Genomic DNA, 24229 nt, shown 5'->3' on the forward strand with positions numbered 1-24229 from the left:
TCCCAGCAAAGCCTCAGTGTGCTGGGGCATTTTGGAAACAACACAAGTTCATGAGCAGCAGGAAGCAGCTTACTCTTTTTCACCAATGAGCCAGTTCCTACCTCAAAGGCTCAGCATATTGATTTTTCAAATGTATTGATAATTGCATGCATGTACATAATGCATTCCCATCACATCAATCTTATGTACAGAGAAAAGGAACCGTAACAGTTACAAAGCTACAGAATTTCTCTATGGCAATTTTTTTTTAAAATCTAAATCCAAGAAATGATGATAGACGGACAGGTGACAGGATAGACGGAACAACAGCCACATGTTACATACATTTGTTATGTAGTACTCACCAAACTCAAACAGAGGCGATCCCTGCTTTACAGATAGCGGAAGGCAGGAACAGAGAGGTTCAGTACCTTGCCCAAGGTCACACAGCTAATAAATAAAACATGGCTACAACTCAGCCCTTGTGGCCTCCTCCAGGCCCTGTGCCACAGGTTTTCAGAATCTTGGCAAGCTGCAGAACCTAGCTGAAAATGCTGTCTGCCTTGTCCAATTAGCGTTTATACAGCTCCGTCTTGCCAAAAGCACAGCTGCTCTATGATCAAACAGCATCCATTCTGTCTCAATGGTTCAGGGTGCTGTGGGCATCTCCCAATCCCCATTGCTGCTGCCTTCCTTTGTGCTGCCCTCATTTCCCAGTTCAACTGTTAGTCACCTCCCAATTGACCTTTCTGTCACTAGCTCTAGCTGTAGATGAAGATGAGTGATCCAAATAAAAATAGAGGGTGCCATTGTAGCTGGAGAGTACATATACACCAGCCCAAATAATTCCTAGAAGCAAGGGCTAGAGAGAAAGAGGGAGGCAGCATAAAGCAAACCTAGGTTCTCACAAATCTACAGGAAGTCGAAAGCCGTGTCAGTATGAAGACACTAAATAGGCCTAGCATGAGCAGACTTTGGGCTGCCTGGACCTGCCCTCAGAGACCCAGCCAGCTTGGAAACAGCTGCGGACAGTGCTTATCTGCGCCCCTCCCTAACTCCTCCAACCTCCCTGGGGCTTGGGTCTCCTGATCAGAGAAGCTAGGCTGGCTCCTGGGCTGGCCTCCTAAGCTGTGCCCCGCGGCAGGCATTGGGCAGGAAGGAGAGTCCTCACATGATTCAGCATAAGTCTCCCTTACTCCCTTCCTGAACCACAGACTGCAAAGAACACGCTGGAAATGCAGACAAAATGGGGCCCAAACTGGACACGAAGGGCCCTGCTGCTCGGGATCCTCTGGGCCTCTGCATACCTGTCTGTCCGTGGTGTCTCCCTGTCCCCGAGGCTCTCACAGGTCACAGGTAGGTGGGAAGTGGGTTCAGACACTTTTGCCTCTCGTCTAGATATGGGACAGAGAGGGGAACGCCCGTGCCCCTCCCCACCCCCTACTGCTGCTGCCTCTGCGCTTCGTGGTGCAGCCGCAGAGGATGGGAAATGCTCTTGATCAGCCACTGCATTCTCGAAAGTTGTGCAGTCATTCAGAGACCCAGAGGTGGACAGGGCTCCTCTTCTTGTTGGATAAATACCATGCAGAAGCAAACATGGGGAGGCGTACTAATTCCTCCCTTTAATTCTCCTCTGTCAGCATATTACATGAAATGATCTCTTTCAAAGACTAAGGCTTTCTATCATTAATATTAATACCTCACACTTCAGCTGACTTCTCCACATTCTACCCAAATACCCCAGGTTTGGCTTTGTGGGCTTGAGATGTGTGGCTCCAACCCCTTGCGGTCTTTTCCTTTTCCTCAGCAGGAAACAGCACACAATGTGCCGCCTCTCCAGCATCGGAGTTTCCTGAAGGGTTCTTCACCAAGCAGCAGAGCACAGATGGAGGCATCGTCATCTACTTCCTCGTTATCCTCTACATGTTCATGGCGGTGTCTATCGTCTGTGACAAGTACTTCTTGCCCTCCCTGGAAATCCTCAGTGACTGTAAGTTCTGGGAGAGCTCTCCTGTGACCGTTCAGAAGGGCTGTCACGCAGATCTGTTTCAAACGGTTCAGTAACAGCCCTGCCCGTCTCGGCTGGTGGTAGAGCACCAATGTCTGTCCTGGGGTCCTGTGCGGTTCATCCTGGGAGTTCAGGCAGAAGCACACCTTTCCGTTATTATTACATTGCTTAGTTCCAGAAGCTTCCTGTTTCTTCCAGTACCTAGGTGCTGTTAGAGAAGGCACCACGACTTTGCACCTGTGCCCTCGATGTGCTCCTGATACACTGGACGTTTGGTCCTCACTGTTTCTTTTCCCTTTCACTCTGGAAGCAGGTGATAAGCAGATACGTCTGAGGACCTCCTTGCTCTCCTTCCCTGGCTTCCTAAACTGATATTCATGAACCAATAAGTAAATCAATCCTAATCTCAGCTATCAGATAATAATACATTTAGATATTAAGTGTTAGTAGTTTGTGAAAATAAGATCAGGTAGCCAAACCCCGTTGCACTGTAGACTCCCTGGAACTCTGGTACAGGCCTTTGTAAGACAAGGGAAGATGATAGGGATGCCATCCTCACGGAGCTACCATAGTCTGCAGCCTCTCCCAAAGCTGGTTAAATTGCTGAGTATCTTCACCTCACAGCAAAATCAAAGGTAAGGGCTGTGTCCTATTGCAAGACCACAGAGAACAGCAGCATCCTTAACATGCAAGCCCACACACATACAAGCACATACACAAACACACAAGCACACACACATATACACACAAACACGCATGCACAACATGTGTGAATTAAATGTAAACTCTCTTTTTCCTATCCCTACCCTCTGCCCTTTCTGGAAGGCAAAACAAGTTATTTTCTTCCTTTCACCTATGGCAGCGGCATCCTCGAGAACTAAACCAGCACCTGTAATGGCAGAGGAATGAAACTTCTATGAGTCCAATAATAATAAGTTTATCATAAGTATTACTTATTTAAGTGGATGCAAATGTAGTTCTTATATCAGTATTATATTTCACGTTGATAATACATTGCTATTTTAATGCTAGCTTATTTTAGCACATTGTTTTTACTTAATGAAATGCAATAACAAAGTTAAACTCACCTACGTTTGTATCTCTTAAAGACCCCCAAAGATCCCTAAACCTACCATTTTGCAAGAGTGTTTTCTGTCAGCCTTTAGAGTATTGCTATTACCTATCCATCATCCATCCTCCATGCATCTGTCTAACCATCCATCCATCCATCCACCTACTAAGGGTCTTTACTTTTTCCATATATTTTATTGTATATATTTTCCCATATTGCTAGCCTCTTCAAAAGCATGATTTTTTTAATGATAGCATAAGAGCCCATGATCCTAGGAGTAATTTGAGAACCTAATACCAGATTTTACTTATTATGCTGTCCAGTGAAAATTATCATTTTTAAGCTATTAATCTCATAGTACTGCTTTAAATAGCATTATGTCCATGAAGTATAAATTTTTTGTACACTTCTCTATTTTCTGGTTAAAGGACAGGCTATGTATATTTAAGCATTATGATATTGTCAAAAATATCCCACAAAGGGTGTACCAGTTCCAACCTCTATTGTGTCAGCAACACCCATCCCTGGAAATGAATATCATTTTTCATATCTTTGTTACTTATGTTAAACTAAAACTGCATGCTATAAAATTATTATTTCTCCCATTTGTAAGGTTGGCTATTCTACATGTTTATTGAAAATCAAAATCCTTAGGAGGCCAGGATACCTCAATTGAAAACTCAAAGCCTTAGTTACTTACTTTTGTGATTTCTTGCCTGCATTTGGTTGGAGCGGGGGGTGACCAATTTTTCTTACTTTTTCAAGATTTTTAAAAGTACATACAGACATTAACACTAATATACTTTTCCATGGCTTGTCATTTCCTTTTATATTGTACACATTTATGGTGTTGAAGCTGAAACATTTTAAGTTAAAGTCTGCTTTGTCTCTCCTTTGATATTTGGAATGCTCTCTCTAACTGCAGCCACTAAAAGCCATTGTTCCTTCTACCCTTACACCTCCCACACCAAACTCATCTTCATAGGATACATTGCTTTTCAAACTTGAGCGATTATTACATAGTAAGTACATTTATATATGTTTCCATAATCCTCACTCTATCTTTTCATTCTTATGTCAGCACTGCACATTTCATTAGAAAATGTGAAAACTGAAAATGTAAAATATTGTTCACACCTCACTAAGAACTGTAAGCTTCAAAGACTCAGCTGAGCTGACAGAATAAACCTGGCAAGAATCCTGTTTATAAAAGTTGCCTGTAAGCCGGGGGTGGGGGTGCACACCTTTGATCTCAGCACTCAGGGAGTCAGAGGTAATTGAATCTCTGTGAGTTTGAGGCCAGCCTGGTTTACAAAGCAAGTCCAGGACAGCCAAAGCTACGTGGAAAAACCCTGTTTGGGGGAGGAAATCTGCCTGTAAGAGGTAAAATATGAAAAAGAAAACAAACTTCCAGTCCATCAGAAAGCACTGCGTTAGAAGTTAGGCCACGCCCTCCACGTATTCTCCATTAAGTAATGACTTCCACAATACTGCTTGTGGAATGTCCTTGAAACATCAATGACGAACATGCGTTTCTCAAGAAAACCACTGTCCTCAACATAACACAGTAGATATTAGGAATGCCTGCATGGCGCCAATCTTCCTCGGCTGTGTGACTTGACTCAAGCTCTTGAGTATCAAAATGACAGCCAACAACAAATGGTAGAAATAGTGTTCAGTCAACCCACTTGTTAAAGTGTTGCCATTCTCTTTCAAGGTCTGCCATAGTCATGTTCAAATGACAACATCAGCGATAAGAAACAATCCCCAGCTTGTCTACATCCGCAGAGTCTGCATGCCTTTCCTCCAAGCTCCCTGATAAGCAGAGTTGTATGACATTACTTTTCTTTCTTTCTTTCTTTCTTTCTTTTTTCCTTTTTTTTTTGGGGGGGGGGGAGGGTTATTAGGTTTTATTTTTTAATTAATTTATTCAGATTACAACTAAATTGTTATCCCATCACTTGCATCCTCCCGTTCCTCCCTCCCTCCCACTTTCACCCCATTCCCCTCCCCTAGGTCTATGACCGAGGGGGATCTCCTCCCCCACTTTATGGTCATAGGCTATCAAGTCTCATCTTGGTAGCTTGCTTATTCTTTCTTTGAGTGCCACCAGGGCTCCCCACCAAGAGGAGGTCGTCAAATATGGGTTACCAGAGTTCATGTAAGAATGACGTCACTCTTTTCATTAGCTATGAGTGTTAACATAATCCCCAGGACATCCATTGATAGTCCACATTCCACTAGAGCAGTCCCTCACTCAGATATACCTATTATGATGCAACCATGCACATCATGCATATGTGTATGTGCCTATACACATATACAACATGCATGCATATATATGTACATATACATATATACAAGGCTTCATCTACATTTTTTAAAACTTTATAAAATCAGGAATAATACACTCATTTTTACTGAGGATGAAAGTGAAGCTGAGCCCACATGGCCAGTACAAATAGATCTCTATGCTCTCTGGTGTCCACAGCCCAAGCATGTGGTCTCCTGCTATGTGCTGTAATTATACACATCTTCCTTAGAGCTTAGTTACCATCATACAGCTATTTCAGAGGGCCAGTTCTATTTGATCAATCTTAGAATTAATCTTCTGCCCAAGGGCTATCAAGTATACTACAAAACAAGGAACTGTTTACTGAAATAGGATTAGACTCTTAGAAGCCTATCAAGGGTTATGAATTAATTTTATAAACATTTTCCAAGATGACTAGGCTCTCAGCCTAACGTTTTGCCTAAAATGCTCATGTGATTACTGTACAGTACTGTGGAATTCAATGGTCACATAGAACTCCTGTTGGCATACATGCTGTAGCTCAAATGAGACCGCAATGAAAGAACTGCCGGGCCCTGCCCCAGTGCAGCACCGTCACCCTACTGCTTTCTCCTCTGATCACCATGCTGGCTTATTGGGTTAGCAGTGGAATCTTCAGCAAGGTGAAAAGTATAAGGGCCTCAAATCGACTCTCCATGCAAGGAGAGGGTTAAGAGTGGGAAACAGAGACTCTCATTGGTTACACGGCAGGACCCCAGCTAGGTCAACAGGTGTCCTTGCTCCTTCTAACTAGGGTGCGCTAGCAACTTCTCCTTGAGCTGTGACCACCAAAAGCTTCCAGGAGGATTTCCCACTTCTCTCTGCTCTATGCTCTATATAAGGTCATAAAAGCCAGCCAGCCTCCCCATGCCTTTCAATCTGGAAAAGCATGCCCTTTATCTCTACTGGACAGCAGGGGCATTCTGCCATTATTCAGCATGTGAAATCACAAGAAAATAATGGTGGATATACTTCTTTCCTCTGATTTTGTCATCACCACCTCCTTCCTTCTCTCATTCTGACTCCAATTCCAATATTGTTTCATCTTCCTTCCATTTAGGTTGAGGTGCAAGAAGACTTACAGGAGACTCTCTAAACACTGAGGTCTAAAATGAAATTAATTCATACCATACAGGGAGAACAGTTGTCCACATTTTAACTGGAGAAAAGACCTGACTTCTGGGGTGAGAAACAGTGGGCTCTAGAAAAAGAGGTAAAAGATGAGCTTAGAGCCAGGGGAACTGAAGGATATGCGGTCATAAGCTCAGACTCTCCTCATCCCTGCCAGGATGCTGAAGAGTGAGTGTGGGTGCAAGAGATAGAGACTAGGTGAAGGGCTCCAAATGACATGAAGAATGGGTCCTCGGTGGCAGTTGGTCATTTCAGTAAGACTGGTTCAAAAAGTTATGTCAACGACTGTCATGCTTGGCTTCTGATGTTAGTTACATTCCCCGGTTGCCGTGTCTTACTTGCTTGGGGCTTTTTCTTCCTAAGTCTTTTTCTCCTATGTGTTCATTTGCCTAATGAAAGGTCTTTAACATTGCTGAGCATACAGGATGGCTGGAGTGATGGACACACAACCGCATGCTGTGGTGGCATAATTGCTAGAATAAAATTGAAACTGTCCAGCCTTGTGACAAACTCATCTGGGTCTAACTCCCAACCATGCAAGCTGCTAGCTCTTGGGCAAGTGCTTAACATCTGTCTAGCTTGGGTATGTCATCTGCGAAACAGATAATTATAGTTTAGTTCAAAGAACTCTGTCCTATGTACATGAGAAAATAGTAAATTGCACACAGGAAGTAGCCACTGAGCAGTCACTATTACAGAATACACTGAGAAGGCTATTAAGACTCTTTTAGCCAAGAACAATCAAAGTGTAGAAGGGAAATAAGTCAATAATAATGTGCACAGAGCAAATACCAATTCTATGGAGCATTATGACAGCTTGAAGCCTGTTTTAGGGTAAAAACCAATCAGGCAGCCCCATAAGGCAAGATGTAAGCTTATAAAACCTTTACCTAATAACCTACATGGCGAGGTTACGCTATTACTAAGAGTTCTTTTGGATTCTTTCTTGCATCAACATCTCTATTGCACTATTGCATTTTAGTAGTCTTTGTTCAAAAAGCCATCTCTTACTATAAATGTACATGTTTATAGTACTCAAACACATGGCTCAACAAAGAGTCCCTCTCCTGTCTACACCCAGAGAGGAGATACACATCTCTACAGAAACAAAATGCAGTGTGACTGCAGGTATCTCAGCTATACAGAATCACTCTTGAAAAATGAAAGTACCTAAAAAAAAAAAAAAAAAAAAAAAAAAATCTAAAATATCTGTAAAAGGAACATTTATTTGCCTGAGGTAGTTGTCATCTCGGAGGCTTAGTGCCTCTGTCTGCTAACCTAGGCCTAGTCCTGGAAGCTTGTAGCCTCTGTACAATCTAATCTAGGCCTAGAATGTTTTCAGCCTCTGAGACTTACTGCTGAATAAGCTCACTTTCTCTTTCTGAACTCTAGTAGGCTGGTTCAACTCTGCTGTTCTGGCTCAAACTCCTCTCCTGATTCAATCTGGTTTTGCTCTGCTTGGCCTCAAACTGACTCCAGCAATCTGTCCTAATCTATGGCTTCTTATTCTCTGGCTCATTCTGTCTTTGTGTGTAGCTTGTCCTCTCTACAATCTACCTCTGTAAAACCATCCCGGTAAAACTACCTCCTCTCTCTCCCTCTTCACTGCTCTCCTAAGTTTTCTTTTTCCCGTGTCTTCTGGTGATAGTTGGGCATATCCTATTCTGTCAAATCTTCCTCTGATTCGTCATTTTGTCTGCTTGCCCATTCCTTTCAAACATAGGTGCTTCCTCCTACAAACTAGCTTTACCTTCATTGTTTGGGATTAAAGATGTGTACTAAGAGCTTGTCGGCATTCCAGCCAGAGGAGCCATGTTGCTGGATTAAAATCCCACTACAAATATCTGCACAGAAAGTACAGAGAAGGTCTTTATTTTAATGTATCATAATTTATTCAGATTACACTCTAATTGTTATCTTCTCCCTTGTATCTTCCCATTCCCACCATATGACCACAGTATATTATATCTCATCCTGATAGCCTGCTTCCCCTTCCTCTGTGTGCTGCCCGGATACCTCACCAAGGGGGAGTGATCAAATCAGGTGGTGGGGAAGATGGACCAGAATTCATGACAGAGGCAGGTCTCCCCCCACCCCGCCCCGCCCAATATTCCTCACAGCTGTGGAGAATGAGCTGTCCCATTGGCTAGATCTGAAGAAAGGATCTAGGTTTACTGCACGCATTGTCCTTGGTTGGTGCAACAGTTTGTGCAGGGCCCCCCTGGTGATTTTAATGCCAGCACTCAAGAAGCAGAGGCAGACAGATCTCTCTGAGTTCAAGGCCAGTCTTCTACAGAGGGAGTTCCAGGATAGCCAGGGATACACCGAGAAACCCTGTCTCAAACAAACAAATGAATAGTCACTTGCTTCAGCCCAAATTTCAGTGAACTAGCTATAGAACCCTTCATTTAAATGTTACCCCAAATGCTTTTCAATTCCAACATCTAGTATCTCCACCATGCCAAAATGTGCTTTGAGTTACAGCACATTTTAAGTGGAAAAAAACCAAAAAACTTCCTACATTCTTAGGAAAAAATTTAAATATTTACTTTTTATCTTTAAAAATTACTTTCACTACCTCTCCCTTGAACCAATGTTTACCTATATTCTACACTGTGTTTCAAAGATAGATGATTGGGGGGGTACAAAAACAAACAAACAAACAAAAAAAAACGCTAAGTTTTAATTCCAGGTAGAGCTGACTCTAACTTGAGAAGTTGGGAGTTTTAGTAATTCTGAGTCTAACATTTGGATAGCGTACAGTTTCGGGGGATTATCTGACTCTTAAGCCTCGTGAAATTTACAGAGCCAAAAGCATTCTCAAAGACTCAGAATAGTGCCTCTTTCCTGCTGTGCGAGCAGAGCCTCCTGAGAGCCTGGCAGAGGGTCGGTCCAGTGGTGCTTCTTCTGGCCGGAACAGTGATCCTTTGGCCTGCATCTGCAGATATAGGAGGAGCCAAGTACTCTGTGCACTATCAAGATGCACAAGCAGGCAGTAATGATGAACACCAGGTTGTGTACCAATCGTTCTCTGTGGGTGGCCAAAAGGACTGCTTCTTTGGCACCAGCAAGATATAGGTCCTATCCCACCTCTGACTTTGGGCCACAGTCATCATGAGGTTCAGAGGACAGGTGAATCCACTGTAATCATTCACTTAGTGGATTGGGAGAAATCCCTTCTCTGGAGAGTCAGACCTTTAAAAGCACTGCAGAGACACTGCAGAGCTCACAGTTTAAAATCTGAAGTGGAGTATGAGGCTCCTCTAAGCGTTTTCTCTCAAATTATGTGGCAGTGCCAGAATTCGGGCCTCCGTTTTAGCTTAGTTCTCTTTACTACATGGCATGGAGGGTTATTTTCAGAAACTCACAAACTTTCTAATGGGACATTGCAGAAAAGAATACTTAGAAGAAAGTCTGGCGAATTTTAAAACCATCTCATTACACAATGTAGCATTATATATTATGTAAACAATGTGTCTGCACCTGAACCTATAAAGAGAAGCGTACCTTGGACATCTCTCCTATAATTTGAAGTAAATGTGGTTGTTCTTTCAGAATAATAGAGAAAAAGAGTAATAGCAATAAGAGAAAACCAGAACAATTTATCTTTAATAATAAACTACAGCACAGGAAAATGTTACCCAAAGGTCAAGAAAGAGAAGGCCAATCTACTGTAAAGTTCAGAGGTATAAACCATTTTACAAAATATTCTCACAACCATACAACAGGGCTTATAAAAAAATACCCTTGAAGTGTTATTCAGCCATCCAACAGAATCCTTCCTTGCATAACTACAGTTAGAACCCAGGGAATAGCAACAATGCCTTTTGAGACCTCAAAAAAAAAAAAAAAAAAAAAAAAAAAAAATCCAAAGGACTGCTGCTTTGCCCACCTTAATATGTACGGCCCAACCCACATCTTTTCTCTCTGGAAACTGAGTCTGTCTAATGAAGCAGTCTTCAATGCACTGAGTGTGCACCACCACTGCAAGATGGAAACACTGGCTTTTTTTTCCCCAATGTCTTCCCACCCTGGTTTTGGAAGGCACAACCAAAAATGTGTAATACTACTTTTAAGCTCTTGGAAATGTGCTAGAAGACTGTCAAGAACTCTTGGTATCCAACAACTAATTTTCTCCTACTTAAGAACAGAATAGGGAGGGATGGAGATATAGCTCAAAGGTTAAGAGCACTGGTTCCTTTCCCAGGGATCCTGAGTTCAATTCCCAGCAACCACATGGTGGCTCATAACCATCAAATTGAGATCTGGTGCCCTCTTCTGGCATGCAGGTGTACATGCAAGCAGAGTACTGTGCACATGATAAATAAATCTTAAAAAAAAAAAAAAAAGAAAGAAAGAAAGAAAAAAGAAAAAAGAAAGAACAGAAGGGGGCCAAGGATCTGACTCAATGGGTAGAGTGCTGGTTTGAATGCACAGAACTCTGGGTTCAATCCCCAGCACTGCACAACTAGCATAGGGAGGCAGCAGCTGAAAGATCAGAGGTTAATAGTCATCTTTGGTTACACAGTGAATTCAAGGCCAGTCTGGGACATATGAGACCATTTTTTTAAATTGTCAAAAAGCATCAAATAAACATAGTTATAGTACCAATAGCATGAGGCCATGAAAATGCTATTGCCCTCACAGGTCTGCACCTAATTCTAACATTTACAATCTTTATAATCCATAAGACTTGACTTTGTTTCTTTACTCCTAGGTCCTGATTTGTTTGGGTGTGCTGGGTATTAAAGCCAACCCCTCATGCATAGTAGGCAAAAGCTGTTTCTTTGTAAAATATAAATTCTAAAATTCATATCTAAAGGATGGCATGCTGTAAGATAGTGCCTTCATTTCTAAAATGAAAACTTAAGTTATAGAGCAATCTGCTTTGTCCTTTTGTTCAATTTTAAAACTTTATGGCATTATTAATATGGTATTAGTAATATACATCTATATATGCACATATTGGTTACATTGTATACATTAAGGCAAAGAAACATTGCTCAGTGCCCCTGGGGTACTGAGAATGCCAAATTCTAAGGACACTCAGGTCTGGCACATAAAATCATCTATTGTGTGTACACAGTGTTCCCAGGCCTCCTGGGTACTTCAAATCATTTCTAAATGACTTATAACTAATGCAATAAGCACAGGGTGCAAATAGCTTTACATTGTATTATTCAAGGAAGAAGAAGAGTCTTGTCCATGTCCAGAAGGAAGATAAGTTTTCTTTGACTATTCTGATGCCCAGTTGGTTGAATATGACACTATGGAACCTGCAGGGGCAGGACTGAGCATGTCAGGTTTACATATGCCAACTGCCTGTCACCCTTAAGCACTAAAAGAAACACTATGAAATGAAAACCCACAAGCCGTTACTTTTTTTCTCCCTTCGCTGTTCACTGAAGCCAAATACTTAAATGATGTAGTCAAGGCAAGTAGGAAGAGAAGAGAGGACCTGGGCTGAATGACCTCATGTTGACTGTTCTGAACTCTGTTCACAATTAAGTCATCAGGTGGCAGAAGACCTTAGAGTAGAGTAGTTTGATGCCTCACACCAAATAGCTCCAAACAGCAGCAGGGCCTTTCTATAAAGTTTACCTGTATTTCAGAAAAGCCAAACTTGGTTTTTTAGGGTCCCCAAGGCCATACATGATGTCCCTTCAATCTTACCACCTGTCGATCTATCTCCCTTGGTGCTCTTCATTCTAGACGTGGGGCTCTTTCAAATACTGGCTCTCTTAGACATTGCCTCATGATGTCTACAGCCACTTAACCTGCCTATAATACTCCTTCCTACCTACCTGCATGGGGTAACGCCCTTATTCTCAAACGTCACCTTCAAAGTTACTTGTTATTCCATGACATTTCATAGCTTCTCTATTTTCACTTCCTGTTGCTTTTAAAACCCCCAAACTTTGCTTGTCTATCCCTCCACCACACTATGCAGTGACAAAAGCAGCTTTCGTCTGTTCACTGGCAAATCCTGACACACACAAGCATCTGCATAGTTCATGTTGGTACTCAGCAATGAAAAGTCAGGTGATTATAGCTGCTTAACAAATAGCCCCCCAAACCAGTCACTTATAATAAAGAAGCATTATTTTTATTGTTCCTCGAAGTCTGGGGGCTTTACAGAGCTCAGCTAGCTGCTTAGGGTCCCCACTGCTGTAATAATGAGAGGCTGGATCTGATATCATTGAAGTCTTGCTCACCCACATGCCAGGTACTTAAGCCCAGAAGACTCAAAAGAATGAGAAAGCATGGATGTTGGAGGGTATGTCTTTCAATATGGGCTCATGGGGTCTCTCCTGATGGAGATTTCAAGATAGCAGGACTTACATGATGTCTGGGGACTAAAGCAAGTGTTCCGAGAGAGGACACGAGGAAAAACAATCATCTTAAAATTAAAGTCTTGGCCTTCAAAACATTATTACACTGCGATGGCCCTCAGTTAGTCAGAGTAGTCACAAAGGCTCATCTCTGGTCACTCATGCTAGCCAGGTGCTCTGCCACCAAGCTGTATCTTCAGTTCCCTTCTTTAATAAGAGACAGAAAAGTTACTGGAGAGGACATGGAACAGAAATATTCTAGTGAACTTTGTAAAGTTCAAACTGCTACACCCAAAACAAGCAATTTATTTATTTATTTATTTATTTATTAGACTACATTCTTTTTTTTTTTAAGATTTATTTATTTAAGTATACAGTTTTCCCTTTCATATATGCCTGCATGCCAGAAAACCTCACTACAGATGGTTGTGAGCCACCATGTGGTTGCTGGGAATTGAACTCAGGACCTTTGGAAGAACAGGCAGTGCTCTTAACCTCTGAGCCATCTCTCCAGCCCCAAAACAAAAAACTTATAAGGACCAAACTCAAGGTTTTGGCAGAGAAGAAATGTATACTTAACACCAAGCAAGAACAGATGGTCAGGGGCGGGAGAGATGGTGCAGTGGTTCAAAGCACTAGCTGCTCTTCCAAAGGACCCAGGCTCAATTCTCAGCACCCACATGGCAGCTCACAACTATCTGGAACTCAAGTTCCAGGAGAGCAGGACACCCTCACACCAATGTATGAAATAAATTAATAAAATAAAAATCAATTTTTAAAAAAAAGCCAGTCTTCACAAGCAAGCCCAGGGAAATACTGCCAACTATGACAGAGACTAAATCAAGGATACCGGAGTTAAGAGGACCAAAATCAAAAACATGTAAAGACTCAAGAAGCACTAAGTACAGTAAAAGCAGTTAACATTAAAAAAACAAACAAACAAACAAAAACCAAGTTTTGGAATTCTGAACTCTAGTGGCTGGGGAGATGGTATGCTTGGCAGCCAAGCTTGAGGATGAATTCCAATCCCTGGGACCAAATTGGAAGGCAGGTTGTGGTGATGCTTAATTGAAAGCCTGGGAAGGTGGAAACATGGATTGTCAAAGTGATGCCCAACTGGGGAGACACCCGACACTGACACTAGAGAGATCTGAGTTCTAGTTGAGGTGATTTGCCGTCTAGCATGCTACCTCTACTGCAAACTTGACCCGTGCCTTGAGATTTCTGAAAGCAATGAGTTGTTCCATCAGTATGGCCTTCTCTTTTCCTTCCTGTGGTAGGTCTCTTAGCTCTGACACTAAAAAAGAGCCACATAAGACTCTCCCTAAGGGCACACGTTAATGGACTCACATGTTTCAAGTTTTTAAGATCCCCACAAATAACAGCACAGTATTTACATTTTTGTGTAATGTGCATGCTAGATTTTTCGGGCTTTTTGTTTACTGATTTCTTCTCCTTTGCCGGTAGATTAGGTTGTGTTTGTAAATCTGTAAAGAACTCAATCCAGCTTCATTGTAGATCTTAGCCAGGGAAACCTTTCCTCTTCTGAGTTAGGTTAGGAATCCTGAACTACTGTAATCTGTTTGTCAAAGCAGTGGTTTGTGCAGCTCACCTACAGATGGAAGCCATCTTCTCTAAATTGGTTAACAGCCCCAAATCTTCTGTCTCCTCTCCTTTTTATTTTACCTTTATGTTTGTTTGGGAGAGGCATGCTATGGCACATGTTGAGGTTAGGGGACATTGCACGGGCACTTAATCTCCTGCAATGTGGGTTCTGGGAATAGAACTCAAGCCATCAGGCTTAGTGGCAAGCACCACTATCCACTGAGCCATCTCTCTGACCCTTAAATTTTTAATATCTTGTATGCTGGCTGGTTTTTTGTCAACTTGACACAAGCTAGACTCATCAGACAGAAATGAGCTCCAGCTATAAGACATTTCCTCAGCCATGGAAGGGGTAAGCCAAGCCCATTGTGGGTGGTACCATCCCTGGATGGTTGTCTTGAGTTAAGAAAGCAGCTGAACAAGCCATGAGGAGCAAGCCAGTAAGCAGCACCCCTCCAGGGCCTCTGCATCAGTTCCTGCCTCCAGGTTCCAGTGCTGCTTGAGTTCCTGTCCTGACTTCTTTTGATATTGAACAGCAATGTAGAAGTGCAAGCCAAATAACCACTTTCATCCCCGATTGGCTTTTGGTCATAGTGTTTTGTTGCAGCAATAGAAACCCGAAGACATCTTGTGTACATGTGTATATGAGTGTACGTACACTTGTCATAGTGCACCTGTGGAGGCCAAATGACATCTTGTGTACATGTGTATATGAGTGTACGTACATTTGTCATACTGTGCCTGTGGAGGCCAAATGACAGGTTGGTGGAGTCAAATTACTTTCACATTTTCATGGGTTTTGGGAATTGAATTCAGGTTGCCTGGTGCAGTGGTTTGGAAAAGTTTACCGGTCCTGCCCTCCCAGTCATGTTTGAATATTTGGCCCATACAAAGTAGGAGGTGTGGCCTTGATGGAGGAAGTGTGTCACTGCAGGCTTTGAGGTCTCCTATGCTCAAGCTCCACCCAGTGTGGAAGACAGTCTCTCCTAGCCGCCTTTGGATCAAGATACAACTCTAGGCTCATCCAGCCCCACATCTGCCTGCATGCCACCATGCTTCCTGCCATGATGATAATGGGCAACACCTCTGAAACTGGAGGCCAGCCCCAGTGAACTGTTTGCCATCATCAGAGTTGCCTTGGTTGTAGCGTCTCTTCACAGCAATGGAAATCCTAAGATACATGACAAGCATCTTCGCCAGCTGAGTCATCTCACCAGTCCTCCTCTCCTTTCTGAGAAATGTTAAGTAATGAATTAATAAGAAAGCAAGATATATATGGATTCCTCCATTTTCTAACCCAAATGTTTAATTTTCAAGCTTCAGCCAGTATTGGTGTATTATAAAACTATACTTTTAAGTATCTTTTACATAGCTCTAGTGTGTACTCCTGTCACTTTGTCAATCATAGTAATCATTTCCTTTGTCTTTTAGCCCTTGGACTGTCCCAGGATGTTGCAGGTGCAACTTTCATGGCAGCAGGTAGCTCCGCCCCTGAACTAGTAACTGCCTTCTTGGGTAAATATTGTTCCTTTGACTTGCTACTTACTCAGTGCAATTTTAGTTTCAAGGCAACTTTAACTTAGCTACTACTGTCTTGCTCCCAGGTGTATTTATCACAAAGGGAGATATTGGTATCAGCACCATATTAGGATCTGCAATTTATAATCTCCTTGGCATCTGTGCTGCCTGTGGCCTACTTTCCAACATGGTAAGAAAACAATTCAATAAGATGCATTGTCTTGATAAATTCTAAACTTGCCTGGGATGAACAATATGACACTGAAAATGTGTTCAGCCAAATTTAATAACCACTAGAAAAACATTTACTCAATTTATTTAACCCACAAATACAAATTTATAAAAGTCAGTACAGGTATAGAAACAATTTTCTTTAAAACTGTTTTTCTCTATGTAACATGCAAAACTCAACACTATTTTAGCACAAATATACAATCAATTTCAGTATTACCCTAAGCACTGTTCTTGAATGACTGACACTGTGAAGCACGCAGTAAATCAAACCACCGTTTTCCAGGTTTCGGCACTCTCCTGCTGGCCCCTGTTCCGAGACTGTGCACTCTACGCAGTTAGTGTAGGAGCAGTTTTTGGCATAATATTTGACAACCAAGTTTACTGGTAAGCTTTAAATAACTCTCGCTTATTTAAAACATAATTAGACATAATTTTTCAAGTCTGATGGCTTAGTGGTGTACTTTTTCAAAAATGTTACTTCAACTCACTTCTTAAGGACCTGTCACGTCAGCAGCTACTCCAGTCTCCGTGGATTCCTTCACACAACTGCTGGTGGTTGCTTTTCTCTCCTGTGCCATTTCCTTTGCATCATCAGTCTGCTTTGCTCTCCTAGTCACTGGAGACAGCCACTCTTCCTTTTCCTCGGCTTCCTTGTTCAGAACATTCCCGGCCGCTGTCGTCACTTAAAACTCCAACTGCTTGCGCTCTCTTCTATTAGGCTGTTGCTTACCTGGCCTTGGTTAGAAATGATCATAGTCATAAAAGCTTGGAGAGCAAGTAGAAGCCCCTCCAATTTCTGGAGTTTCTCCCATCCTCCCAGAACAGAAGGAACTTCAGCCTTTTTTAACAACCAAGAATATTTATGTGCCACTATCAGAAAACTTGCTGCTTTGCCACAGTCTCTCCGTACCTAACAGCCCCAAGAAAACAAAAGGCTAACTTGGTAGGCAATCATAAACTTCCCAAACAGACCCAAGCATCTCCTAGACCAGTGGTTCTCAACCTTCCTAATGCTGCAACCCTTCAATACAGTTCTTCACGTTGTGTGATCATAACCATAAAATTATTTTTGTTGCTATTTCATAACTGTAATTTTGCTAGTTATGAGTTGTTGTGTACATATCTGATATGTAGGTCTTAGATGACCCTGCCACAGGGGCATTCAAGCCTCAAAGGGTTGTGACCCACAGGTGGAGAACCACTGACCTAGGTGGTTATCATTATGCTGGGCACAATAAAATGAATATAAAATACAGCCATATGTTTGTATCCAGCAAACCCCCAAACAGGGAGAAAACAAGACAAATCACAAGTCGGGCTGCTAGTACAGCAAAGAACCCTGGGATTTACCAGTCACCTGTAAGTGACAGGGCCATAAAAATACCAAAGTACTTAAACACATTCCCTCATTAGGAAAATCAGAAACTTGATTTTAAGCTGCAACAGAGAAGTGATTCACTGGCTATAAAATAACAATAGTCACATGTGATAAAATTAGCTAATAATTACAGTAAAGTGAGAAACCAAAACATAGACAATTCTTGGTGCTATATGCTGGAATTTCATTTTTGAGAATATTTTTGATTTCTTGGGAATAAAAGCCAAATTCAGCTACAATAAAATCATCAAAAAGGGGCCAGGCATAGTAGCACAGATCTGAAATCCCAAAACTCAAGCAGAAGAGGTAGGATTGTGAACTGGAATATTTGAGGCCAATCAAGGGTATATAGTGTTCAGGCCAGTCTGGGCTACACGGTGAGACTGTCTCAAAAGCCGACAACACCCCACATCCAACTTTCTTTTAAATCTCTGTAGAGCAAACGGCAAAGCTCCAGCCAAAATCTCAGATGTCCTGAATATTTCACACAAAGTCCCTGCACCAGAAGATCGAACAGGCAGTTATCCTTTCCCAATTGTTAAGATATTTGGAGAATGTGGTGTGTCAGAGAAATAAATTGAAAAATGTCCATTATTAATTAGTTTTACTTTGAAAACTCTCCAACTAGCCAGGTATGGTGGCACACGCCTTTAATCCCAGCACTTGGGAGGCAGAGCGGATAGCTCTGAGTTCGAGGCCGGCCTGGTTTACAAAGTGAGTCCACGACAGCCAAGGCTACACAGAGAAACCCTGTCTCAAAAAAACAAAAGAAAACTCTCCAACTATTTTCAAGGTATTTTTATGCATAGTGCTTGAAAGGAATCTATAAAGACCTACAATGGACTTTATAATCCTTTTTAAATAAAGTGTCAGGCTTTTATCAATGAGTTTGTAATAGTACTATAACCAGGACTGGGCAAATCAAAGTATTTAAGAATGGTTCCTTGACTTTCCTAATGCTGCTTTTGTTAGAAAATAATGTTTGTTTAAAAATTATGTTAGGTAGGTAAATACCAGTTTCTTCCACTTATAGGTATGAAGGAACACTGCTACTGCTGATATATGCGCTGTATGTTTTGCTGCTGTGTTTCGACACTAAGATCAAGCAATACGTCATGAAGAAGTGCCGTCCCTGCTGTTCCTGCCTTGCCAGAGCTATAGAGAGAAGTGAACAACAGACACTGCTGGCGTGGGAAGACGAGAGCCAGCTCTTCATTCGTCGGCAGTCAAGGACAGACAGTGGAATATTTCAGGAAGATTCTGGTTACTCTCAACTCTCTCTAAGTTTACATGGTCTTAGTCAGGTTTCGGAAGGTAAGGACTACATCCTGCCCACTATTCCAACTAACTACTAGAGAAACCTAAGTTCTCATTTCAAGTTAGTAATTAGCTCATGCTTATGCAATACACTATGGAGTCAGACATGATGAAGTGCAAGCTATCCTTTAAAGAGCTCCCAATACTTTTAAAATATCAGCTGAAAGTGTGGGGCCAGGAGGCAGCACTGGATGCTGCCCCTCCATTGTGCTCCACCTCACCTTTTGAGACCAGAGTCTTCCATTTAGCCTATACTACATTTACCAGGCTAGATGAGATACTCAGTGAGCTCTAGAGATCTGTCTGCCCCTGCCTGTCAGAACACTGGGATTCCACATGTTGCTGCCATGCTCTTTTATGTGAGTACTAAGGGAATCAGAACTCAGACCTGCATGCCTGTCTGAGCACCAAGCACTTTACCTACTGAGTGATCTCCCCAGACCTCAAATCAGCTAAAATTTCAAAGTGTAAGTACCATAAACAAACAAGCTGGTACTCCCATGGTTCATACATTGGACAGACTGAATAAACTTTGATGACACTCAGATGGGAAATGCACATAGAGAAAGGAGCTTATGAACCGGGCACTGTGGGATAGTAAAGGCTTTAACTCAATAATCTTGTAATAATCAACAATATTGTAGTCAGGAAGCAACAACTGACACCTTTACTGCATAGATGATATACTATGTGGGAAGCAGGCACTCTATGTGCTAATGCCAGGGGACACTAGCAAAGGTCTGCTCAAAAGCTTGCATAGACAGAGCTAAGCCAACACATGCAAGTGAGGAAGCAGAGGAGTGGATAGACAGGAAGTACAGGAGAGTCTTGCAAGGCACTGTAAGGAGGTGGAAGGTTTATGAGGAAAGTCAGAGCTGCACTTTAGGGACTTTATCCTCACTCACTGTTCAAAAAAACCAAAATAAAAAGACACAGGACATGAACAGAACAGAGATAGAGCAGTGGGGGTGAAAGCGAGCACACTGTGAGACAATGTAGAAGAAGCACCAAACTATGGCAGCAGGTGCCCCATGCAGAGAAGGAGGAGAGATAAAACTAGGGCTTGGGTCTTCACTGGATGAGAAATAAGAGAGAAATGAAGTAAAGAGAATGATTTGGAGGAATCAAACGGAGAAAAAATAAAAGAGGTAAAATTTAAACATGTATGAAGCAGAAGCTAAACATGAGCTTAATATGTTCAATATGACAATGTCACTTCTGACCAGAAAACTTTATAGAATTGATTCCAATTTCAGCTAAGTGATCAAGAAGAAAGCTTCTAACTTACTACTTTAAAAACTGACACATGACTCTTTTCATTTTTACATAACATATCATTTTAGTCCTTTAGGTAGATTTATAATAAACCTCAAAACAGCTCGTCAAAAATGTTCATGTTAAAATTTTACCTGAATTAATGTTGCATTGTTTATGAGTTATAATATTTGTGATTTGAGCCAACCTTCCCACAAATGACACATAAACTAGTCTACAGCGCAGTCCCACTCTTATGTAATCTACGCATCCACGACCTGAGAGCACATACCCTGGAGTTACTCCAAGGCCTAGTCTTCTCTATATTCCCTCTGGCAACTGTGAAGCCTGAGTTAGTACATGGGAACACAGTGACAACTAGATGGAACACTCCCGAAACATGTATTAATGTACAACAAAGCATAAGCATAATCAATTTGGGAAAAGGACAAGGGACAGAAGTAACTAGGGGATTACCTTGATATCCTAAAAGCACCAAGTCCCTAATGATCCCATACTGCAGTGAAGCAGGAGAGTCCTACTTCCTACTGAATGAACACTGTCACCTGTACATTCAGCAAATAGCTCAAGACATTTGATTCCAAGCCCTTGGTGAAGGGATGTTGAACATCACAGCTTATGTTGTCTGCCTAGTTTCTGTTAAGTTTCTTTTACCAGTAATAACAGTAATGAAGTATCCAAATGTTCTAGACCAGGGGGTTGTCAAACCTTTCTAATTAATGGGGCAACCCTTTGATACAGTTCCTCATGTTGTGATAGCCCCAACCGTAAAATTATTTTTGTTGCTACTTCATAACTGTAATTTCATTGTTATAAATCATAATATAAATATCTGAGTTTTCTAGTAGCCTTAGAACTACCCTGTGAAAGGGTTACTGGAACCCTCCTCAAGGAGTCTCAACCCACAGATTGAGAACTGCTGTTCTAAACCGTCTTTCAAAACTTTATAGACAGTCTTTCAAAACTTTATACAGTCTTTCAAAAATTTATACGGTAATTTATTTCAACACAGCCTTCTAAATGGGCCTAACAACTGTTCATTTAAGAAAACTCAAAATTGTTTACTTTTTCCATAACAGATCCACCAAGTGTTTTCAGCATGCCTGAAGCGGACTTAAAAAGAATCTTTTGGGTACTCTCTCTTCCTATTATTACATTACTTTTTCTGACAACACCAGACTGCAGAAGAAAGTTTTGGAAAAATTGCTTTGTGATAACCTTTTTCATGTCTGCACTATGGATATCTGCATTCACATACATCCTGGTTTGGATGGTCACAGTAACAGGTATGTAACCCTGTAACTTAAGTATAATAGCACAAGAAAATTATTTCATATATGAACACACTGTAAATATTCACTTCTAGTAGTCTTGGAAGGATACATCTTTTTCAGCAAGACTAAAAACTAGTGTTTATAAACTATGAGAACTTAGTATCACAACAACAAGCTCATTCAGGTTCTGTGAGTTACACGCCAAAAGCATTTCCTGCTATTACACAGCCTGGGGTAAAATTCATAGGCTCTATTTATCATCACACAGTGTTCATGAGAATTATTCATTAAATGAATTCTAATCCAAAGTGGAAAGCAGAGGAAGGAACTGGCAAGGTTAGGGGTGGGCAGTAGGTGCTTGCAATTTAACCAGATGGTGCTGTTTTCTTTTACTTTACAATATGGCAACACAAATACAGTGCAGATGTCTAAATGAGAATTAAAGTTTTCTTTTTTAGATCTCTAACTTTTACTGCTTAGTCATAATACTATACAATAAATAGAAGTGGAAAAGATTAACCTGAACTAATTTACACTGGAAATAAATCTTTCTCCATGCCTAAATCATCTAACCCGATTATATCAACAAAGCTTCACTGACCACAGTTGGGCCCATTCAACTACTGATGTGTATCTACAGCTGTTTTTACACTGGTAGGACTAAAGAATTACAATGTAAACCCAAAGACTTGAAACAATTACTACCTGGTTTGTTCTCCAGAATGGCTGACTATGACTTCTCCTAGACAACTAACCATATTATAACTGTATGCTAGCAAACAAAAACAAAATAGTTTTCTTTTTCTTGAAAATGGTAAGAATACCCAGGTAGCTTGCAAATTCATTGTATCCACTTTTTCCCAGTCAGAACATATTTGACATTAGGCAAACAAGAAGAGAAGAATCAAATACAAGATCACAGATGAGTCCCTATGATGACAAATACCGCCATCTTAACTCTAAACCATGTTTTCAATTACAACAGTAAGAAAGCAAATACATCTCCCGAACCTTTTAAAGTGCCTTCTGGTTTTATTTCTCAGAATGAATCCACATTTGCTATCAATTTGACACAAATATTAAGAAATTGGAGTCATGTTAGACTCAGGCAGGAAAGAAGGAGATCCTGCCTACCTTAGAGACCTATGTACTTCTCTAAAGAAAAAGGCAGTAAGTGAAGTAGCAGTTTCACATCTCAATATAAGAATGGATAAGTAGCTATAAGGTGCTTAGTTCTCAACTACTCTAAGAAACTTTTAGAAAAGAAAGTAAATAACAGTTCAAAAGAGGCAACAGTGACACCACAGCTTCCTCTGGAAGCCAAATACGAGGTTTTCTCCTTCCAGGGATTTTAGTAGCTCGTTACCGTCAGATGTCATTAAAAACATATGCAACCCTGGTTACCCAAACTATCAACCTGTCTCAAACACTTTGCCATCTAAAAACAGCATTAACATATACTGGCTCAAATATCTAACATACCTAAATACTTCTCTTGAATAGGAAAGAAGTATTCAAGCGATCTGCAGAAAATGGTTCATCTTAGATTTGTGATTTGTAACTCTAGTCTCTGTGCCCATTACAGGAGAAACACTGGGAATTCCAGACACAGTAATGGGCCTTACTTTATTGGCAGCAGGTACAAGCATACCAGACACAGTCACAAGTGTGTTAGTTGCAAGAAAAGGTAAGATTGAAGGTCTTCCGGATGCACTGGCTATTCTTTAAGTTTGATTGCCATAAAGCAAGTCAACATAAATGAAATAATACCTCCTTAGTAACATACTTGAAAGAAAAAAAGAAGTGACTCAAGGGAAGCATTCAGTTTTTAATAGCAGGTTAATCCCACCAACCTAATCCCCCACAGACTGTTTACCTGAAATGCACATTAGATGGTAATTCACTGTCAAATGAGAATAAAAAGCAACAAGTAAGCTGCATACCTTATTAAAAATGGTTTAATAAATAAAGATATTAAATAAATGTTAAGACTTTAAATACTAACTCAAGGAAATACAAATTCAGTAAGACTCTTGCTCTAACAATAACAATTTTCTAAAACTAACCAACAGAAAGTATCCAGTGTTTTTCTTATGAAGATTATTAATAAAATATTATCGGTGTGCACATTTTAACAACATGCTGTTCATTTGCAGGTAAAGGAGACATGGCTCTATCTAACATCGTGGGATCCAATGTGTTTGATATGCTATGCCTAGGTCTTCCCTGGTTTATTAAGACTGCATTTACGAATGCATCTGCTCCTGTAGAAGTGAACAGCAAGGGACTCACTTACATAACCATCTCTCTCAGCATTTCAATTGTTTTTCTGTTCCTAGCAGTTCATTTTAATAGCTGGAAACTAGACCGAAAGTTGGGGGTGGTCTGCCTAGTATTATACTTAGGACTTGCTACCTTATCAGTTCTATATGAACTTGGAATTATTGGAAATAACAGAATAAGGGGCTGTGGAGTTTGATGTTTTTAATAGTGTTATGTTGGAAAAGATGCAAATGGCAGAGGGGCAAAAAAGAAAAAAAAAATCATGTCTTCATTTAGGTCAAATAAAAAATATCCTCACTGGGTGGTGGTGGCGCATGCCTTTAGTCCCAGCACTTGGGAGGCAGAGGCAGGTGGATCTCTATGAGCTCGAGGCCAGCCTGGTCTACAAAACAAGTCCAGGACAGTCAAGGCTACACATAGAAACCCTGTCTTGAAACCCTCCCCCCGCCCCAAAAAAAGAAAAAAACCAAAAAGAAACAAAAAAACTGAAA

The 24229-nt window shown here is 41.1% G+C and overlaps 1 protein-coding gene across 1 annotated transcript; it reads left to right on the plus strand.

Moving 5' to 3' along the window:
* Positions 1 to 1180: 1180 nt before the first annotated feature.
* Slc24a5 (solute carrier family 24 member 5) lies at positions 1181 to 24184 on the plus strand. Its single transcript, XM_051144532.1, has 9 exons — positions 1181 to 1335; positions 1790 to 1969; positions 15891 to 15974; positions 16064 to 16167; positions 16495 to 16595; positions 18623 to 18903; positions 21261 to 21467; positions 23041 to 23142; positions 23612 to 24184. Exons 1-9 carry the CDS (start codon positions 1215 to 1217, stop codon positions 23932 to 23934), a joined length of 1503 nt encoding a protein of 500 aa, XP_051000489.1. The 5' UTR covers positions 1181 to 1214; the 3' UTR covers positions 23935 to 24184.
* Positions 24185 to 24229: the final 45 nt, after the last annotated feature.

Source organism: Acomys russatus, chromosome 4 (genome assembly GCF_903995435.1).
Source record: "Acomys russatus chromosome 4, mAcoRus1.1, whole genome shotgun sequence".
NCBI lineage: Eukaryota > Metazoa > Chordata > Mammalia > Rodentia > Muridae > Acomys > Acomys russatus.